At 39.1% G+C, this 21,912-nt stretch overlaps 2 protein-coding genes across 2 annotated transcripts in view; both read left to right on the top strand.

Annotated features, from left to right (window-relative positions):
• Positions 1-7,502, top strand: part of abcc1 (ATP binding cassette subfamily C member 1 (ABCC1 blood group)) — a 126,966-nt gene extending 119,464 nt beyond the window's left edge. Inside the window, exons 30-31 of the mRNA XM_073060523.1 lie at positions 2,556-2,750; positions 7,058-7,502. Coding sequence (XP_072916624.1) covers positions 2,556-2,750; positions 7,058-7,166 — 304 coding nt within the window. The 3' untranslated portion in view covers positions 7,167-7,502. The remainder of the gene's footprint in view (positions 1-2,555; positions 2,751-7,057) is intronic.
• A 3,703-nt stretch (positions 7,503-11,205) lies between these two features.
• The window catches only part of nomo (nodal modulator), a 58,198-nt gene continuing 47,491 nt past the window's right edge, over positions 11,206-21,912 (top strand). Inside the window, exons 1-6 of the mRNA XM_073060530.1 lie at positions 11,206-11,397; positions 15,178-15,267; positions 16,008-16,053; positions 21,191-21,291; positions 21,600-21,703; positions 21,795-21,867. Coding sequence (XP_072916631.1) covers positions 11,254-11,397; positions 15,178-15,267; positions 16,008-16,053; positions 21,191-21,291; positions 21,600-21,703; positions 21,795-21,867 — 558 coding nt within the window. The 5' untranslated portion in view covers positions 11,206-11,253. The remainder of the gene's footprint in view (positions 11,398-15,177; positions 15,268-16,007; positions 16,054-21,190; positions 21,292-21,599; positions 21,704-21,794; positions 21,868-21,912) is intronic.

Below are 21,912 nucleotides of genomic sequence, written 5' to 3' on the forward strand. Positions count from 1 at the left end.
CAGTAATTGCCAATTAGTAGACAGCAAGTCTCATAATGTACTATTAGTATTGCATTGTGTTTCTCATCATCCATGATGGCGTCCTTAAGTGGCCCTTCTGGATTTCAGGTTTTATTTATTAAACTTACTGCAAGTTGTACATAAATTTATGAAACAGCAAAGTGAGAGTAGCTAGCTGTCTGATTACTTTCTTGTGCAAATTTAGGGTAAGTTTGAAACTCTCTGGCAATTTGCTTTGCCATGATCCGTAAAGAGCAAGTAGCAGGAAGGTTGAGGGAAAGGCTACTAAAATTGATCTCAATGGTAAAAGAAACACAGGAATGTTGATTTATTAATCATTAGGTTTTGAACAATGTTTTTATGCTAAGCTAAGCTGATTTCTATGACACCCACCTGAGGGAGAATGTTGAGATTAAAGCAGCTTTGTTTCTTGTGTTTCAATGTATACAAGGATCTTTTGTTCCATTATTGCCTCGATTTAAGAAGCAAAGAAAACTGGACAAATGCATATTACTGTGTCAAAAGAAAGTGATAGCCTAATGGGTGCATTCTTGATTTTTTTTAAAGAAAAGGGATCACATTGAAATGTATAGAAATCTTCTGGGCATGACCGGTAAATACAGTGATAATGTTTCCCCTGGCTGGTTGCCTAGAACAAAGGTCACAGTCTCAAAATAGGTGTTGGTGATTCAAGAGAGATGGGAAATTTCTTTAACCAGAGGAAATAACTATCCAAGAGGGTTGTGGCCATTCAGTTTGTGAATTTATTCAACACAAATCGTACCGCCATATTCTACTCCAGCTATTTCTAATTTTTCTTTATTGGAATGTACTGAATCTTCACCACCAGTTCCTTGGAGAACTACCACTGGCTGCAATGCATATATTGGGATGTGATAGTTTACCACACTTGTGCATTGCAGCAAGGATCTACGAGATGTATGCGAGGCCTAGCACAACCACATCTGAACTTAACTGTAGCTTTGGGCCCACATAAATAACAGTTAAATTTTTCTCGAATATTTTCCCTATCAACTGAATAAGGCTGAATAGCCTGTACTTAACAGACTTAACCCAGCTGCCTTTCTTTAAATAAAGGGACTACTTCAGTTGTCCCCAGTCTTCTAATATCTCACTTGTGGCTAATGAAGATGCAGATACCTCTTTCAGAGTCCTTGTTATCCCTTTTCTTGCTTCCTATAGCAACCTGGGAAAGATTTCTTCTGAACCAAGGGATGTATCAACCCTAGTGTGTTTCATGATGTCTAATGCCTCCACTTTCTTACTATTGACATTATGCAGACCATCAATGTACTCCTCCCTGAACTACTATCATGATGATTACAGATGAGAGATGCTCATTTAAAATTTTAAAATACACCCTGTTCCACATATAGGTTACTACACTGTTTCCCTGGATACCCCACTTGCTCCTGATATACTCATAGAATGCCTTAGTTTGCCAAGGCTATTTCATGGTCCCATTTATCCTTCTAATTTCTTTAAGTTCTCTCCCATGCACTCTGTTCATTGCTATATTCCTCTAAAGACGTGTGCTGAGTTGAAGGTCTACATATATGTCATATACTTGTGTTTTTCCCCTTTCAATATCCTTTTTCTTTTAAGATTGTCTTAATCTTGACATTTTTGTCTTTCACTCTTGCTAGAACATGGAACTTGTCCTACACATGGGAATCTTTTAAAATAGATCATTTTACTCACAAACATCTGCAAGCAATTTATTTTTCCCAGGCACTCTCTTTTAAAATCAGCCTCCCTCCACAACCACCCTCAACCCCCTTCCCCATAACTATCTTAAAACTTACAGAATTGTGGTCATTGTTTCCCCCAAGTCTTCCATCACGTGCCCAGTTTCAGTTACTCCGATGATAATTGCTGCCTCATATTCAGTAGGACTATCTATATATTATCTCATTATAATTTCACTTAAGTTGAATTTAGCAGTTTAATTTTTTTAAAATATTTTTAAACCGTGTCCAAGGATTTCTGTTCATCAGAAATAGCTGGATGTGGTGAGGTGGTTTGACAGTATGATTGGTCAGAAGATCATAGGACAGATTGTTTGCTAATGGCATTTAGTTTATTGTATTGGACAACCACAAAAGGATTCGATCAAACGTATTTAATTCTGAAACTGATCAGTTCTAACTTTGTACTGAAGCTGTTGTCCTTATTTTTTTTATGATGGAGGTGGGTTAAGCAGTGGAAATTTACCTTTGAGTGATTGTGCCTTTAACACTGTAAGCAGATAAAACTCACTTAATTTAAATGAGTTCTAAACACAAGAGATTCAGTGCAGATGCTGGAAATCCAGAGCAACACACACAAAATGTTGAAAGAACTTAGCAGATCAGGAGGATGAATGATTATGGCCCGAAACATTGACTGTTATAAATTTCCATAGATGCTGCCTGACCTGCTGAGTTCCTCCAGTATTTTGTGTGTGTTACACATTCTATGACTATTTATTTTTGAGGAATTCCAAAGAAGAAAAACTGAAGTAAAAAAATCTACATTTCTTTTTGTGATTTCAGTGTTGGACAGCGACAACTGATTTGTTTAGCACGAGCACTTCTTCGGAAATCCAAAGTATTAGTTCTTGATGAAGCCACAGCTGCTGTAGATCTAGAAACAGACAAACTCATCCAGTCAACGATAAGAAACCAGTTTGATGAATGCACTGTACTCACCATAGCACATCGTCTCAACACCATTATGGATTATACACGGTAATTGAGCATCAATCCTGCAGCAATTTTTGTGTTGGGTAATTGCACATGGTAGTGGAACATATCCATGTTCTCCAATTTGTCTTATTTTATGGCACAAGTGAAGTCATTTTGTCTGTATGATGAACAGCCATGTTTTCTGAAGCAACTCATCACCTGCATTTAGCTGCATATTTGAACAAAGGTGCTGCTTTCTATTGGCGTCATGAAAGCTGAAAAGAATATTACAGTTGAAATCTCTAGGCAAATAGTGGGTTCCAAACGGACAATTCCAGTCATTAGGTTTCACTCTTAAATTAATCAGCATAAATCATACCAGTTGCTTTTTTAAAAAAACTTCAGAGATAAAGATTTCAAGTTATTAAATAGTGGCAATAATAGAAACCTGAGCTGTTGTAAAAACAAACTAATGGGCTAATTTTGGAATTGAGTAACTTAAAATTTGGAAATATGTTTATTCAAGCCATCATTTTCCCTACTAAGTACTTCCAATTTCTGCTGAGAAGAGTGCAGTACCTAGTCTGTATGAAAACTGGTTTGTGCTTCCTCTGGGTAGAATATGGAAAATTTAAAAGTCAACACTGATGCATCTCAGGGGTGTGTACTTAGCCCACTGCTCTACTCTGTATAAATGTGACTGTGTGGCTAGGTGTAGCTCAAATACCATCTACAAATTTGCTGATGAAACAATCATTGTTGGTAGAATCTCAGGTGGTGACCAGAGGGTGTACAGGAGTGAGATATGCCAACTAGTGGAGTGATGCTGCAGCAACAACCTGGCACTCAATGTCAGTAAGACAAAAGAGCTGATTGTGGACTTCAGGAAGGGTAAGACAAGGAACACATACCAATCCTCATAGAGGGATCAGAAGTGGAGAGAGTGAGCAGCTTCAAGTTCCTGGGTGTTAAGATCTCTGAGGATCTAACCTGGTCCAAACACATTGATGTAGTCATAAAGAAGGCAAGACAGTGGCTATACTTTTATCAGGAGTTTGAAGCGATTTGGCATGTCAACAAATACACTCAAAAACTTCTATAGTTGTGCTGTGGAGAGCATTCTGATAGGCTGCATCACTGTCTGGTGTGGAGGGGCTACTGCACAGGACTGAAAGAAGCTGCAGAAGGTTGTAAATCTAGTCAGCTCCATCTTGGGTACTAGCCTACAAAGTACCCAGGACATCTTCAAGGAGCGGTGACTCAGAAAGTCAGTGTCCATTATTAAGAACCTCCAGCACCCAGGGCATGCCCTTTTCTCACTGTTACCATCAGGTAGGAGATACAGAAGCCTGAAGACACACACTCAGCGATTCAGGAACAGCTTCTTCCCCTCTGCTATCTGATTCCTGAATGGACTTGAAGCTTTGGATACTACCTCACTTTTTTAATATACAGGTAGTTCCCGAGTTACGAACATCTGACTTACAAACAACTCATACTTAACGAACCAAGGAAGGAGAACGCTGTCCGCCATTTTAAGTCGGATCGCGATGCCTTCCGCCATTTTAACTCATTGCCGTTGACACTGTGTTGAGTGTGTAACTTTGTATTTGGCTTAAATTTTTCTTAGCAAGTTTCACCCTGACCCCTCCCCCCCCCAGCCTTTTCTGGTCGGCTGGTGGCACAGTGAGATCAGCGCCGGGCTCGAGAACAGAGGTTCCCAAGTTCAATCCAGTGACAGACCACTCCCGAGTGCGCCGGGTTGATGTCGAGCTCGCAACTGAACCTCATAAAAAACAAAGCACCGCCACCTCCAGTTTAAATTCCCACACTGAATATTGAGGAATACCCAAACCCAGGACAGCCTCCACTTGTCCCATTTAATCTCAGTGCAGGTGCGGTAGACTTTAGGACCCGGGGAATTCAGTGCGGGGTTCCTTAGGACCCGGTGGAGCTCAAGACCCGCCACCCGTAGTGTTTCTGTTCCGTTGACGGGAGATGATCACAATTGAAAATAAAGTGGAAATAATAAAGCGTTTGGAAAGAGGTGAAACCTCATCAGTCATTGGAAAAACGTTAGGCTACAGTTGGTCAACGATCGGAACAATTTTAACGGATAAAGTGAGAATAATGGAGCATGTGAAAGGCCCTGCCCCGACGAAAGCTACAATTATTACCAAGCAACGCAGCGGTTTAATTATTGGAATACATATGTTTCTTAAGTGTTTTATATGCATATAAAGGTAAAATGTATACTATATACTAAGACAAACGTTTGACTAACTGACGCTAAATAATATCAGATGTACTTGTTCTGACTTATGTACAAATACGACTTAAAGACGGACTCAGGAACGGAACTTGTTCGTAACCCAGGGGCTGACTATACAGTATTTTTGCACATTAAAAAAAAATCTATTCAATATACATAATTTATTTATGTTTTATATTATTATTTTTTCTCTCTCTGCTAGATTATGTATCGCATTGAACTGCTGCTGCTAAGTTAACAAATTTCACGTCACATGCCAGTGATGATAAATCTGATTCTGACAATAGTTCAGTGATGATCTAAAATGCCATCAAGTATGAATAATTAAACTATATGTTAACTCTTTACAGTAACAAGGAATAGAGAAGAAAGTCCTAGTTTTAAATTAGTTTATTTTGAGTTTTTAACAAGATATATAATTCCTATGTTTTATTTCACTGTTAGAATTTGAGTATATTTGCGACGTGCAGGCATGTTACTTAAATTACTTGAAAGTCAGAATCCACAACTGATTTATGTAGCTTTTTTGTTGTAAACCAAATAGTTAAAGTAATGATAATTGGTATAAATAATGCAGCAAGGTTGTTATCCTGACCTCTATCATTGTAGTTGGGTCAAGACCAGACCAGATGGATGTCAATTGGTTCAGCAGATAACACTTTGTTTTAATTTTGCCAATGAGAGATAAAATTACAGGCAATGCCAACTTCTGGTAGAGCCACTGCAATAAATTTGAAGAATTAGTGCTTTGCCAATTAGACTATGTATGAGCTGAGGCAGAAGACCAAAGTGAATCTGCTGAAGCAAACTACAGTGATGCCATTGAGTGTTGCAAGCTAGGAGCAATTGTCTACACCAAAAAAAAGTTAATAAAATCTATATTTTGTGTTGTGGTTAATATTTCAAAATCAGTAATGCTCACTGCTGAGCATCCAAAACTTCTGAAAATCCATTGGAAAGAATATGGTGGTAAGGATCTTCTGGACAGTGATGCCAAATAAATTTGGACCATTCATTAACAGAAGGATGGGGAAAGCTTCCACAGCTGGCTATGCAACACCCCCTACTTGGCCACACTTGTCAAAGTATTACAACAATCGATGGTTCGGAATGTCTGACAATACAGTACTGTCTTATATGTAATAATTTTATGTATTGCACTGTACTGCTGCCACACAAAAAAAAAACAAACTTCATGACATTGGTAAGTGATAAACCTGATTCTGATATGGGTCTCTACTGTGGACTGAGAATAGGAAGGTGGCAAGGAGAGGGGTATCATGGTTGGGAAAAGGGAGAGGGGAGGAAGTGGCAAGTACCAGAGAGATATTCTGTAATGATCAATAAGCCAATTGTTAAGCATCAAATGACCTTGTCTGGTGACTTGGGCCTGGGTGTACACCCGTGCCATCTCTCCTCCAGCACTCCTCTGTCACATCTCTGCTCCACATTGACAAATACAGTACTGTGCAAAAGTCTTGGGCACCCTAACTACATATATGTGCCTGATTGTTGCCCAGTGCTGAATTTTAAGAGAAAAAACTTTAAAAATGTTGAAGGAGTCCTGATGAAGGCTCTCAGCCTGAAACGTCGACTGTTTTCCATAGATGCTGCCTGACCTGCTGAGTTCCTCCAGCGTTTTGTGTGTGTTGCTTAAAAATGTTAAAAGTGCTTTCAGACAATTAAACACGTTCTTGAACATTTTGGGCTGAATCATGCTTGACACAGCCCACATCTCCTGTCCTTCCCATCACTGGACTAATTGCACCTTTTGAGCACAATTCAGTTCAGTGGTGAATCCCTGACTTTAGAAATTTCTGCACTGGAATGGATAGCAGTCCCAAAGTTGCACAAGTTATGAATATTTCCCACAAAATTTCAGGCCCGTGTGATTTGTTTAACAATATTAGTAATAGAAACACTTTTGTTTAATTTTCCTTGTGACAGCGTCATGAGTATGGATACACATTCTCTAAGGTTCAATATGTAAGTGTAAGCAATTGTTCATAATAGCTAACTGTAAATTGGAAAATAGCTGATAGTCCCAAGGTCACAAATGTTTTCTTGAAGTTTCTAACATTATATTTTATTTTTGCAGGGTTCTGGTTCTGGACAAGGGTCAGATTGTAGAATTTGATACCATACCTAATCTCGTACTCAAAAAAGGAACCTTCTACAAAATGGCAATGGACTCTGGCCTTTTGTAGCGTCATTGTTCTTTTTGTTTTCATCCAAATTGGATATGTTACACAAAATGTTAAACTTAAATATAAAACTTTTAAGTTGGCACCTGGTATATGTTTATAAAAAATTTGTATAAAATGAGTATTTTCATATACTTTGTAGATTTGAAAATTTTGTTTAAGATACATTGTTGCTTTATTTAAATATTTATATGTAGTACCTATAAATGAGAACCTGAATAATGGGTTCAAGGCATCAAAACAGATGGTGCATTATGGTACTGCATTTATTTTTGACAATGGTGTACAATGTTATAAATCATGATGGGTGAACAAATAATAAAGTTTGTAGTAGCTGGCTTTGAATCTGCTTTCTTTATATATTTGCAAGTAGGTCAGCTGGACCTAAGGCGGAGGTTACCTACCAAAATCTTTTAGCAACTTATCTGTGGCAGTAAGAGACTATGTTTTGTGCAAATTCACTTGCAAAATACATCTGTCACTTGGGTCAGCGAATCATGGAATGCAGCACAAAGGGAGAACCTTGTGGCCCACTTCATTAATGCTCGTCTGATTCCAACCTTGTTACTTTGCCCACTTTGGGCCCTTATTCCTTTGCCCCCTTACTATTGGGTACTGGTACATTTAATAGTACCTATTTCTGTCACTTCCTCTGAAAGCTTATTTACCACCCTCTGTGGGAAAAATTTTCCCCTCAGATCTTTTCCCTGAGGTTAAGATTCTGTGTATCCTATCTATGCTTCTCATAATTTTCTAAACCTCTAAGGTCACTCTTGCCAAAAATTGCCAGATAATATTTCACCAGTGAAATGCGATGTAATTCATTTGGGTAAGCGTAATTAGACAAAAGATCATGCTTAGTATTAATTTGACCATTGCTTGATCATTGTTCTGGTACTTTATTTATTGAGATACAGTGTGGAATAGGCCTTTCCGGCCCTTCAAGCTGCGCTGCCCAGCAAATCCCCAATTTAGTTCTAGCCTCATCATTGGTTATAATGACCAATTAACCTTTGGACTGCGGGAGGAAATCGGGGCATCTGGAGGAAACCTGTGCAGTCAGGGGGAGAATGTGCAAACTCCTTTCAGGACAGCGGCAGGAATTGAACCCGGGTTGCTGGTACTGTAAAGCGTTGTACTAACCACTACACTACTGTGCTGCCCTGTTGTTGGGGGGACTACCTTGAGTAAAAAGGAAGGATCTGTTTTCCTTAGCAGAGGTTTCAAAAATGGGGGCAATAGATTTAAGGTAATTGTAAGGATTTGAGGGGAGATGATAATTTAAATATTTTTTCCATCAAGGTAGGTGGTAGAGGCCTGGAACTCTGTCAAAAGTGTGGTAGTGGGTAGGAACCTTAGATGGTACTTGCACAGTTGTAGAATTGTGACCTGCATGGCTATAACCTTTTCCACAAGGTCAGTAAAATGAAAGATCTAGTTATTCACATCTGGAAGGGAAATGGAGCATGTTTCCCCGTCGGTATCAATGGTGCTGAGGTGTGAATGATTCTGAACTTCAAATTATTAGGTGTCAATATCACCAATGATTTGTGCTGGTTCAGACACATGGATACTATGACCAACGAACCTTACCAATTTTTATTCTGTAGATGCACCATAGACAGCATCCTCTCTGGCTGCACCACAGCTCGATTATGGCAACTTCTCTGCCCGAGACTAGAATTGTGAATGCAGCCCAGTCCATCACAGAAACCAACTCCTCTCCTATGAATCAGTCTGCACTTCCTGCTGCCTGGGAAAAGTGGCTAATGTAATCCTGGACTCTCACCAGTCATTCTCCATCTCTCCCATCAGGCAAATGATTAAAAAGCCTGAGAGCATGAACTACCAGACAAAGACAGCTTCTATCACACTACTATAAAATTTTTGAATGGACCTATTATACAATAAAGATGAACTCTTGAACTCTCTCCTAATCAGCCTTGTCATGGTCCTTGTAATTTATTTGTCTCCCTGCACTGCACTTTTCTCTAATTGTATTACAATATTTTTCAATGTTTGCTTGTCACTACCTCAGTATAATTTATCTGTGTGGACACATACAAAACAGCTTTTAACAGTATTTTTTTTGTTTTTTATTAAAATATACTTTATTCAAGAATAAATTATATACAATAAACCATTCATAGGTACAAGTGATAATAAAACAATACTGTCAGAAACGAGCCACGCTCCCGAATAATGGCTTCAAGACAAATTCAAGGAAACAAAGTTTATTAACAGTTCTGCAGAGCTGGGTGCCTTCAGAGAAGGGAACCCTGAACTTTACAGGGCAGCAGGTTTTATCCTTCTTCCTTACCACCCCGCTCCCTGACTCGGGAGGTACACAGTGTTTTCCCATTCCATATTTGGAGTTGTTTTTTTTTACACGTTTCTGTAAAACAATAGTCCATATCTCAGGACTTCAATGATTCCATAAACAGTTAATCTTGTCAGGGCTTCTGCATTCATAATTAAATCACATTTGTTTACAGACTTTAACCCAGACATAATTAAATCACATTTGTCCCCGGACATAATTAAATCACCTTTGTCCTTTGTCCTTTGACTTTAACCCAGACCTCTTTCAGAAACGCACATCTTAATTTTGAATCTTACAATATCAATGCCACTTTGGGCCTAATGCTGGAAAGTAGGTTTAGACCGAATAGCTCTCTTTGATTGGCGCAGATATGCCAAAAGTGTATTCCCTTACCTTGTTTGATTTTCCTAACTCCCAAATGAACTTTCTCCAGACTGAATCCCGCTTGAATTCTACAAATTTCTTCCTCACAGTCTAATTTTTTTTGATTTTTCAAACTGGTAATGGAGCATTCTGGGTAATGCTCACTACACAAGTGCTGTGAGATCTCAGCAGCCCTGAGCTTGCCCGTGTTTGCCTGTTGCTTCGTATTTCAGCATCTCGTTTCCATTTTGTGTCATGCTCGATATCTTCAAAGTAAGTGTATTATCAAAGTACATATGTCACCATATACAGACCTGAAATTCATTTTTGTGTGGGCATACACAGAAAATCGAAGAAAGAATAGAATCACTGAAAGACCATGCCCTGCTGGACGGTGAAACAGACAATGTATAAGACAGTGGACTGCAATTTAAAAGAAAAAAATATAATAATTAAAAAAAGGTAATAAATAAATAAACAAATAAATATCAAGAACATGAGATGAAGAGTTCTTGAAAGTTAACCCATAGGGTGCAGGGATAGTTCAGTCAGAGGCTGAGTTAAGTTGAGTGGAGATACCTCTGCTGGTTCGAGAGCCTGATAGTTGTTCCTGAACCTAACCAAGTGGGTAATTTTACTGCAGCAGGCAGGGGCAAGATTTTTAAGCAGGGGGTGATAGGAGGATTACCAGGGATAGGAGTGGAAGCTGGCAGTTTGGTGGAGTTTTAGAGGTTTTTAGATATACATATTAATATGAATGGATATGGATGATACAAAAGAGGGCATTTAGTATAAATGGGTCTTACGATTGGCACGACATTGTGGGCTGAATAGCTTATTCTCTTATGTGTTTATTTTTGATAACCCTTATCTTTAGGGAGCGGTGTCTCAGAAAGGCAGCATCCATTATTAAGGGCCTCCAGCACCCAGGGCATGCCCATTTCTCACTGTCATCATCAGGTAGGAGGTACCTGAACTCAGCGATTCAGGAACAGCTTCTTCCCCTCTGCCATCCGATTCCTAAATGGACATTGAACCCTTGGAAACTACCTCACCTTTTTAATATACAGTATTTCTGTTTTTGCACGTTTTTAAAATCTATTAATACCGTAATCGATTTATTTATTATTATGATGTATTTTTATTTTACTTACTATTTTTTCTTTCTCTGCCAGATTATGTATTGCATTGAACTGCTGCTGCTAAGTTAACAAATTTTACATCACATGCCGGTGATAATAAATCTGATCTGGTTTGTTTTCTCGCCGGGCTGTTTGGAGAGTCACCGGTTGCAGGAGGCTCTGGTGCCGCTGGGTGGCGATGTCACTGGATCTTCCCGGTCTGTTGGCGGCGCATGCGCGCGGACTGCAGCGGGGACAGCGGTCTGGGAGTGGGACCGGTGGTATGGCGAGGGGGTTACTGGGGTTGGCGGCAGTTCTGCTGTTGTTGACAGCGCTCAGCTGCCGACTGGCTCAGGCCGAGGATATCGTGGTGGGGTGCGGGGGATTCGTGAAATCCGACGTGGAGATTAACTACTCGTTAATTGAGGTGAGTGCAGGCCCGGGTTGCTGTTGGCTGTAAAGCCCCGAGCGGGGCAACTGGGATCAGGGAGAGTCTGGGGTCTCGCTTACCCAGTAATTCATATCAGGGGCAAAATGAGCTGCCTTCGTCACGTTGTGGTCTTTCTGAACTCACGGCGGGAGTACTGCTCTGTCAGAAACACATTCCTTTACCCGGATATTCACCTGCATTCACCTGACAGGTGTCTTCCCCCATCTGGCCGGTAGTTACCTCCCAAACATGCCTACCGCTTAGGCGGCAGTTGCCTTCCGACCATACTTCTCTCCCCCCCCCCCCCACCCCCAGCCCGGCCGATGCCTCCCTCTCGCCTCTACCTACCCGACCAGCCTGCCTCTTCACCCCATGCTGCGCCTCCCGTTCCTATTTCTTCGTGCTCTCTCTCTCTCTCAGGTCTAGTCTTGTGCTAATCAGATAGTCAAGCAGCAATTCTAGTACAGAAAAGAGTAGAAGAACGCACAGTGCTGTTATTTGAATCAGCATTTGGATGCTGCCATATGCATTTTTGGTTCATGGTCTGTGAAGCTCTCTGAGAATTAAGAAACTTTAGGAAATTAGATTGATAATGAGTCAACTGAAGAAACAGAAGCATAGAAAACCTACAGCACAATACAGGTCGTTCGGCCCACAAAGCTGTGCCGAACATGTCCCTACCTTAGAAATTATTAGGCTTACCTATAGCCCTCTATTTTTCTAAGCTCCATGTACCTATCCAAAATTCTCTTAAAAGACCCTATTGTATCCGCCTCCACCACCGTTGCCAGCAGCCCATTCCACACACTCACCATTCTCTAAGTAAAAAACTTACCCCTGACATCTCCTCTGTACCTACTCCCCAGCACCTTAAAACCTGTGTCCTCTTGTGGCAACCATTTTAGCCCTGGGAAAAAATCTCTGACTATCCACATGATCAATGCCTCTCATCATCTTATACACCTCTATCAGGTCACCTCTCATCCTCTGTCACTCCAAAGAGAAAAGGCCAAGTTCACTCAACCTATCCTCATACGGCATGCTCCCCAATCCAGGCAATATCCTTGTAAATCTCCTCTGCACCTTTTCTATGGCTTCCACGTCCTTCCTGTAGTGAGGCGACCAGAACTGAGCACAGTACTCCAAGTGGGGTCTGACCAGGGTCTTATATAGCTGCAAATATAGGATTGATCCAAGGATAAACTTCTGTATCAAAGGAAGTGGAAAATATTGTAGTGTAGTAGTTAGCATAACACTTTTTCAACATTAGTGACCATGTGAGTTTCCTCCCACTTTCCAGAGGTATGGATGGCTTAGTAGACTGATTAATAATAACTTTAAAGAGCACTTTTCATACAGGTGATGTAGTTCAAAGTGCTTTACTATGGAATAAAAGTGCAAACATGAAAAAAGACAAAGATATTAGTTAAAAGCAAAGATCCGCTGCTCAGTCTTAAATTTGAAACAATCTTTTTATGATATTTGGGGACCTTTCCTAAATTACTTTTACAATTTATAAAGTTTAACAGTGACAGACTTTTATGTATATTTTTATTTCCTCTTCTTAAGTGAATATGTTTTTTTTCCTAATTATCCATTGTCATCCATCAGCTTTTTTCTTTGGTAGTTGGTAGGGGGTTGACTTTTTTTAATATAAAAAATTTCTTTTATGATGTATGACTTGTCTTTAAATTTTTGATTACAGAGTGGTCTACATTTATGTGTGATGCTATAACATTTTGATCAATTTTATTACAATATATGAACGTACACAAATTATGTTGAGATGTATCTATGTGTTGCACTCTAAATTTTTTTTTTCTAAAAAATTGTAAAAAGAAAGAAAAGCAAAGTTAACTAAATAGGTTTTGAGCTGGTGTTTAAAAGTGCCAACTGGGTCTGCATCTCTTATGGCTTTAGGTATTGAATTCCACAGTTTAGGCACCTAGTTCTTTAAAAAGCTGACCTGCCAATTATCTTTTGAGGGAGATTGTTTAATTGTAAAGACTGGCGGAAGAAGACCTGAGAGCTCGAGCAGGATTATAAAACAAATGTGATTCTGTGATGTGCTCTGGCCCCAGAGCATTAAGAGTTTAAAAACAAGAGAACTTTAAAATCAGTTCTAAAAGATACAGGAAGCCAATGCAGAGTAGCCAGTATGGGAGTGATTGGTCATATGGGTGCAATTGGGTGGCATGGACTGGTTGGGTTGGAAGGACCTGCTACCGTGCTATATCTCTTTTAAAATAAAACAGTCATGAGAGAAGGGACAAAGTTGCAAAGTTACATTCTTAAAGCTGCAGTGACTAATTGAGAAGTTGCATAAAGGAGATCTAAGGTCTCAGTGGCCCACCAATTTCTAGGGCCTCGATGGCAGGCAAGATAGCAGCTGTTACTGTGTTAATAACAAACAACAGGTCTCAGTTAAGACATCAAAATTTAATATGCTGTGCATGGGAATAAGTTCTTTGTGTTAGCTGTCAAGACTAAATAATTCCACTATTAGTAACTATGATGCTCCACATTCTTTAAGAGGAAATTGGACATAACAACCAATTGTCTGGCTGTAATGTGATGAAGATGGGCAAACTGGGTTACCTGCTTTGTCAATGCAGTCTTATTCTTTGGAGAAGAGAAGGAATAAGAGGGAGCTGGGTTTTGGAAAGACGGTGTGTCTTGGTGCCTAAAAACTGGGCTGATTGCTCTTGGTAGGGAGAGTGAGATCGAGCTGCCAGGAGTTCACTCTGGACATAGTATGTAGCTATAATTTTTTTTTGTGGCAGATATCTTTTTATAAATATTGGCAGTTTTCTTTTCACTATTTTTGTAAGTTTAATTTTTGATGTTCTAAATCATATATGTCAAACTCAAGGCCCGCGGGCCAAATCCGGCCCGCGGTGGAATTATCTTTGGCCCGCGAGATAATATCTAATTACTATTAAAGCTGGCCCCAGTAATCGAAGCGCCTATAGCGTATGATATGGCTAATGCTGAGTTTATTCAGGTACCAGGTTTTCAGGGTTTTTAGTGTTTATTCGGCAGTCTTGCTCGGCAGTCTTCTTCATAAGAAACGGAATTTGTAAAGTGAAACACTTTGTAGTTATAGCAGAGACTGAGACACATGAGAGCAGGCTGAAAAAACGGAGGCAACGAAAGCTGCGTTCGCACGCGTCTGACTGATCCGGCCCGCATGAAGCTGCATTTTGCTCAATCCGGCCCGTGACCTAAAATGAGTTTGACACCCCTGTTCTAAATAAACACCCTTGCACAAAAGTGCTAAGCGACTCCAGCCATTTTGTTCTATGGTTATAACCCACAATCGTAAGAGACACGATCCCACAATTTGACAGCACTTGCATTGAGCCATAGCTGTCAACTATAAATTGTTTCACCACATTGACAATTCCTGTGAGGATGCATATGTGACTCTAGAAGGGAACTGTGAGAAGATGAGATGTTGGCCCATGATCTTTACTGCAAAAATGGAGGAAGTACTGGAAGGGTTGATTATTCAACTCCTTGAGCTTGTCCTGCCATTCATTCATATTATGGCTGATCTAAAATGGAATTTTTCTGGGATACTGGTTTTGGACTCTTCTACCTCTCTCTGCATTGATGTTGGTCTGTAATTGGGGTAAAACTGGAGAATAAATTTCATTGGGGATGTTTGAATTATGTTTAACAAGTGTAAAGGAATTCATGAGCAAATACCCTTTGAATTGACATTTCAGAACAATAATTTTTTCTCTGCATTAAAGGATTGTGATTATATTACAGATTAAACTATACACAAAGCAGGGAACGCTGAAATACCAGACGGATTGTGCTCCCAACAATGGTTACTTCATGATTCCTCTGTATGATAAGGTAGCAAATATTAAAAGCAATTGACATTGACTTTATGGCTGTAAGAATCAGTTTGTTCATATCTGTTTGCTTGCGACAAATTCCGACTCCAGGTTCCAATTTATTGATATAATGTCTCACACTTCCTTAATGAATATTTCATTTTTCAGAGACGTACTGACTAGTTATTTGAACAATGGTAATATCAGTTTGTGCAACTGTGTGTGGTCTTAATGAAGAAATAAGGTTATATACCTTACAAATGTATGCAATCTCTGCAGAATAGATGCTCTAAATTTCATAAAATATTCTGGTGTCAAGCATTGTGCTGACATTGATGAAGCCAACTGTAGATTAATTATTTGCATTGCCCACTTTCTTTCAGTGTAACTGTGCTTTGTTCTATGACATCTATCACAAATATGCCCTTGTAGTGTAACATTTAGCTCAACACTATTATGGCTTGGTGTTTCGAAATTCAGAGTTCATTCCTGGATTTTTCTCTAAGGAGTTTTGTACACCATCTGTGGAATGTGTGTGTTTCCACCGGGTGCTGTGGTTTTCTCCCACAATCCAACAACATACCAGTTAGTTGCTTAATTGGGCATTGTAAATTGTCGATTGATTAGGCTAGGATTAAATCGGGGGTTGCTGATGGTGTGGCTCAAAGGGGCGGAAGGGCTGATTCTGTACTGCATCTCTAAATAAATACATACATTCTGGTTGCTCAAAATTATATGATGTGTTTCTTTCCTCTCTAGGGGGATTTCATTTTAAAGATTGAGCCTCCCCTAGGGTGGAGTTTTGGTGAGTGCTCTTCAAATGTGCATGACAAAAATCAGCTGTCATCTTTGTGATATTCCTGCATCATTCTTTAACTAATTTTGCTTCTTTGCATGAAATGATCCTGAATGATATTATAGTTTAAGCTAATAACCATTAGAGAATAAAATTTTTTCAGAGCACAGTTTTGTTTGTGAATGTTGTTGTATAGCCAGTGTTATTTATAATGAATCGTGATCAGGTATGAATACCAAACCAGTATCTGGATCTTTTTTAATTACCATATTTGCCTAGCTGCAGAATATATCTTTTATGTTGATATCATATGGATGTTACTTTAAGACATTGGAGTGGAATATGGATGTTACTTTAAGACATTGGAGTGGAATATGGATGTTACTTTAAGACATTGAGTGGAATTAGGTTATTTGGTGCATCAAGTATGCTTTTGATCATGGCTGATTTATTATTCTGTTTGAACCCTATTTGCCTGTCTTCCAACTGGAAATCTTCAACACCCTTATTGAATGAGAATTTTTGCTTTAAATATACTTAATGATTTGGCCTTCACAGCTGACCATGGCAATGAATTCCACAGAATCACCACCAACTGACTAAAGAAATTCCACCACATCTCTGTTCTAAAGGAACATACTTTTATTATGAGACTTGCCCTTTGGTCCTAAACTCTGCCATTACTGGAAGAATCCTCTCCATGTTAACTCCATCTAGGCTTTCAGTATTAGGTATATTTCAATGAGATTCCCCCCCCAATCATTCTTCTAAACTCTAGTGAGTACTGTCCTAGAACCATTAAAAACAGTCCTCAGATGTTAACCCTTTCATCCCCAGTATAATTCATGTAAACTTCCTCTGGGCTTTCTCCATTGCTAACACATTCTTCCTTGGATATGGGGCTCAAAACTGCTCACAGTATTCCAACTGTGGTCAGATCAATGCCTTATAAAACCTCAGCTTTACATCCTTACATTTATTTTCTAGTCCTCCCAACGTGAATGCTAACATTACATTTGCCTTCCTTACTACTGACTCAATCTTTGAGGAATCCTGCACTAGGACTCCAAAGTCCCTTTGCACCGCCATTTACAAAATAGTCTGTACTTTTTTCCTTCTACCAAAGTGCGTGACTATATACTGTGCTGTATTTCATCTGCCACGTCTTTGTCCATTCTCCCACCTTGCCCAAGTTCTTATGTAGACTCCCTGCTTTCTCAGTACTACCTGACCTTCCACCTATCTTTTCATCATCTGCAGACATGGTCACAAAAACCATTGATTCTATCATCTTGATCAGTCTCATACAAAGTGAGAAGTAGCAGACCCAACACCAATCCTTGCAGAACACCACTAGTCCTGAGCTGCCAACCAGGAATGGCATGTGGTGGCATGGAATGCATTGCCAGTGGTGGTGGTAGAGACAGATAGATTAGAGACATTTAACAGACTTAAATAGTCAAATGGATAAAAGCAGTGGGAGGGAAGAATTAGATTGATCTTGGAATAGGTTAATAAGTTGGCACAACATCATAGGCTAAAGGGTCTATACTGTGCTGTACTGTTCTGCTCATCTTTTCTCCCCTTATTGTTTTTTTTTTATTTGTCTTCTTTTGGTTTCCGAAATTTGCTTAATCCTTTAGAGTCCTGCTAATTTTTGCACTATTGTATGTCCTCACTTTTGCTTTTATGTTGTCCTCATTTTCTGTTGTCAGCCATGGTTGCTCATTCTCCCTCTAAAACACTGCTACTTTTTTAGATGAAATGATCCTCTATCTTCTGAATTACTTCCAGAAACTCCTGCTACTATTCCCTAGGGTCCCCTTCCAATCAGCTTTAGCCAGTCCATGCTTTTGTAGTTACATTTACTCATCTGTAATAGTGATACATCTAATAGTTTCTCCCTCTCAACTGCAGAGTGAATTCTATCATATTATGATCACTCCCTCCTAAGGGCTCTTTTACCATAAGCTCCCTAAGCAAATCTTATTCATTGCACAACACCAAATCCAAAATTGTGTTTTCCCTAGTGGACTTGATCACAAATTGCTCTAAAAAGCTATCTTAAAGGCAGTCTACAAATTCATTCTCTAGGGATCCAGTGCCAATCTGATTTCTGCAGTGTATCTGCATATTGAAGTCCATATGACTACTGTAACATTCCATTTCTCGCATGCCTTTTCTATCTCCTCTTTTAATTTGTACCCCATATCCTGGCTACTATACAAAGGTCTGTATATATCTCGCATTGGAGTCTTCTTACTCTTGTAGTTTCTTAACTGTATTCATCAGAATTTTTCTAAGCAGCAGTGCCTAGCAACACACCTATTTAACACTAGCCTAATCACAGGACAATTTACAATGACCATTTAACCTTCTAGCTGGTATGACTTTGGTCTGTGGGAGGAAGCTGGAGTACTTTGGGACACCCATGTGGTTCACAGGGAGAACATACAAACTCCTACAATCGGTGCCAGAATTGAATTCTGGAATGCCCTGAGCTATAATAGCATTATGTTAACTGCAACTCTAGAACCACCCCACTAACTTTGCTCACCTGCCTGTCTTTTCTATAGGATGTTTATCCTTGTATGTTTAGGTCCCAGCTGTGATCTTTATTCAACCGTGACTTCATGATGCTCACTATCATATATTAGCTGTACCTGCTAATTTCTAACTGTACTATAAGCTTATCTACCTTGTTTTGTATGCTGTGTGCATTCATATAGAACACCTTCAATTCTATATTCACAACCTGTTTTCTCAAAATTTTCTTCATGTTGCCTGAAGTTAAATTCTTATTTCTTTCTAAACTTACTGTCTTTTTTTTAAATCTGAAGACTTTATTAACCTCTTTCATGCTGTCCTTCCTTTATACACAACCCATGCTATTCAGTTTAAAGCCCTAAACGCTGCCCTAGTTATATAATTTGCCATGAATGGGAATCCAGCCTGGTTCAAGTTGAGCTAGTCCTATCGGAGCTGCTCCCACTTTCCCCATTACTGATGTGAATATCCAGTGAACTTAGACTCACTGCTTCCGCACTGGTCTTTGAGCCACATATTTAACTCTTATCTTATTGACTGTGTGCCAATATGCACTTGGCTCAGGTAACAGTCCAGTAATTTTTAATTTAGTCCCTGGCTGCACATGATCCTTTAGTAGAACTTCTTATTCTACCTACGTGGACCATGACAAATGGATCTTTGCCCTCCCTCTTCAGGTTCCTCTGCAGGTCAGATGAGATGTCCTGAAGACAGCCTTTGGGACTCTTAATTCTTGGCTATTGTGACTATTCCTCGGAATGTATTATCTCCATTTACAACTGCATTTCTTTACTCTTCCTGTGCACCACTGCCAAATGGTTCCTTAAAGCATTGTGGCATGGTTAAGTTACTCATCCTTCACACAGCTTCCACTCACCCTCACGAGGAGCAAGAATCTCAGACCTGTTGGACAAGGGCAGAAGCTCCATCTCAGAGGCTGAACCCTGCTGCTTGGATGTAACATCTTACCACATCCATAGTCACACCCCTTTGTCTCTGACCGCAGACTGAATTTGAAGCAGTTGATCTAATAGTTGTGATAGTGAAACAACGTCCATGTAACTCTTCCCCTCCCTGATGTGTTGCAGTGTTTGAAGCTCAGATTTCAGGTTATCAACTTTGAGCCTCAGTTCATTGAGCAGCAACACTTGCTGAAGATGTAGTGACCAGGAACCACAATGGGCTCCACCAGCACCCATTTTATGTAGCTACGACACATCAGCTGATAACTGCATCCCTACTTACTCAACGCTGACATTAATTATCCATTTCTATTTGCATCTGAATTAAAGAAGTGGTTATAATAATCAGTCACATTGATGGGTCTAGACTTTGCAGGCCAGACTGAGTAAATTTCCAGTCATCAAAACAATAAAAATATTTGATTTAATTTTGTTGAGACTGTCATGGTGTGATTTAGTGGCAGCTTTCAGCTGCTCTTGGGATATTTGATTATTGCCTTAAAGCTTCCTGAAGTAGGGTAATTTCTCACTGGTGTGTCTGTTACATCCCCCAAGATCCATTTGATACAGATTTTTTGTATCTGGAAACAGATTTTTTTTAATGTTAAAGCACTTTGGAATTATTAAAAATAATAGTTCTATTTTTGGAAGGCAAGTAATTGAAATAAATCTGAATATATTACTTTGTATGTTACATGTTCAACTGATTCCTTAAAATTCTTCAACATATTTTTCAAAAAGCCCTCAAGTGATATTAATGGCAATTTATTCCAATTATATTAAACTTAGTGTTGTTCAAAACAATTTTTTTGTGAAGAGTAGTTATTAACCACTAGGTGGAGCTAACCAACAGTCTGCAATTTTACAGGATGCTTCTGACACTGTACCTAGAGTCCTGCGTATAGTCTTCATCTTGATATTTTACGAAGAATATGCTTCTATTGGAGCTAGTGTACCAAAGGTTTTCTATAGATTAATTTCTGAGATTAAGGGGTTAACATTTCAAGAAAGATTAATGTTCACTGAAGTACAGAAAAATGAGAGGTGTTGTTATAGAAGCACAAGAGCTTTGATAGGGATTGGTGGGTAGATACTGAGAATACTGTCCATGGTGGGGTGTCTAGAATTAAGTGGCATTGCACAATAAAAAGTCACACATTTCAGATGCAGATGAAAACTTTCTTTTCTTGAAGGTTTGTGGCTCTTTCGAGTTCTCCACCTTGGTAAGCTGTGAAAGTGAAGTTATTGGACATGTGAGGCAGAGACATTTGAACCATAAGGGATTCAATGAGATGGGGAGAGAGAATGAGAAAGTGGTGTTAGCCGGTGTTGGATCAGCTGTGATCTCAATTAATAGCAATACAAGTTTGCAAGCTGACTGACCTTTTTCTGCACCTGTTTCATTCATTCTTACATTTTGAACGTTCTTGTATATTATATATTCAAATCAGTTATCTTACTGATTAAAACTCTGGTACTGTTTACTTTAATTAGACTTCATGACAAAAGGAGGCAAATATTTCATATGAAACTGTATTTCTTTGGCTTTGAATGATGCCACAAGGAGTTTGCTGGTATTGTAGAAGTATTTGTCAGCTTTAAAAGAGCTCTATTTTTCTCTCCTCCTATGTAACCAGAGCCTACAAATGTGGATCTTCATATAGATGGCGTTAATGATATTTGCACCAAAGGCGAGGACATAAATTTTATGTTTACTGGATTTTCTGTTTCTGGAAAGGTAAGAAGTGTTTTTATTTTGTATTTTTGTTCATTGATAAATTTGGAGAAAGGTTCTTTGGAGACGGTGTGGAACATTGTAGAATAAAATGGCACTTGATATGATTACTGTATTTAGTGAAGGAGGCCTCTGATACTTCAGACCTTTTAATTATTTTGAATATCCACAATTGTAATTTCGTCTTCATTGCTGGAAACTTGGGAATTAACTTGCAGATGAAAATAAGCATTTATTCATGAATTCCTATTAACACACTACCAATGAATAAAGTAAATTTTGTAAATATTTGTAATGTCCTGTTTTCTCAGGTGTTAAGCAAAGGTCAAAGTTTAGGACCTGCTGGTGTTCATGTTACATTAAGAAAGGCTGGAACAGATAGGGATCAGACTTCATTGACTCAAATCGGAGGAAAGTATGTATATGTTTAATAGTGGTTTTAACAGGATGGTAAAAACATTATAAATTCATTCTAAAAGGAATCAGTATTTTCTCTCTCTCTGTAGATATGCATTTACAAGAGTGTTGCCTGGTGACTATGAAATATTTGCTTCTCACCCTACCTGGACTCTTCAAAAAGTAGGTTTAGCTCTAATTGTTTTGGTTAATACCTTGTAGTAGGTC

This window comes from Hemitrygon akajei, chromosome 11 (genome assembly GCF_048418815.1).
Source record: "Hemitrygon akajei chromosome 11, sHemAka1.3, whole genome shotgun sequence".
NCBI lineage: Eukaryota > Metazoa > Chordata > Chondrichthyes > Myliobatiformes > Dasyatidae > Hemitrygon > Hemitrygon akajei.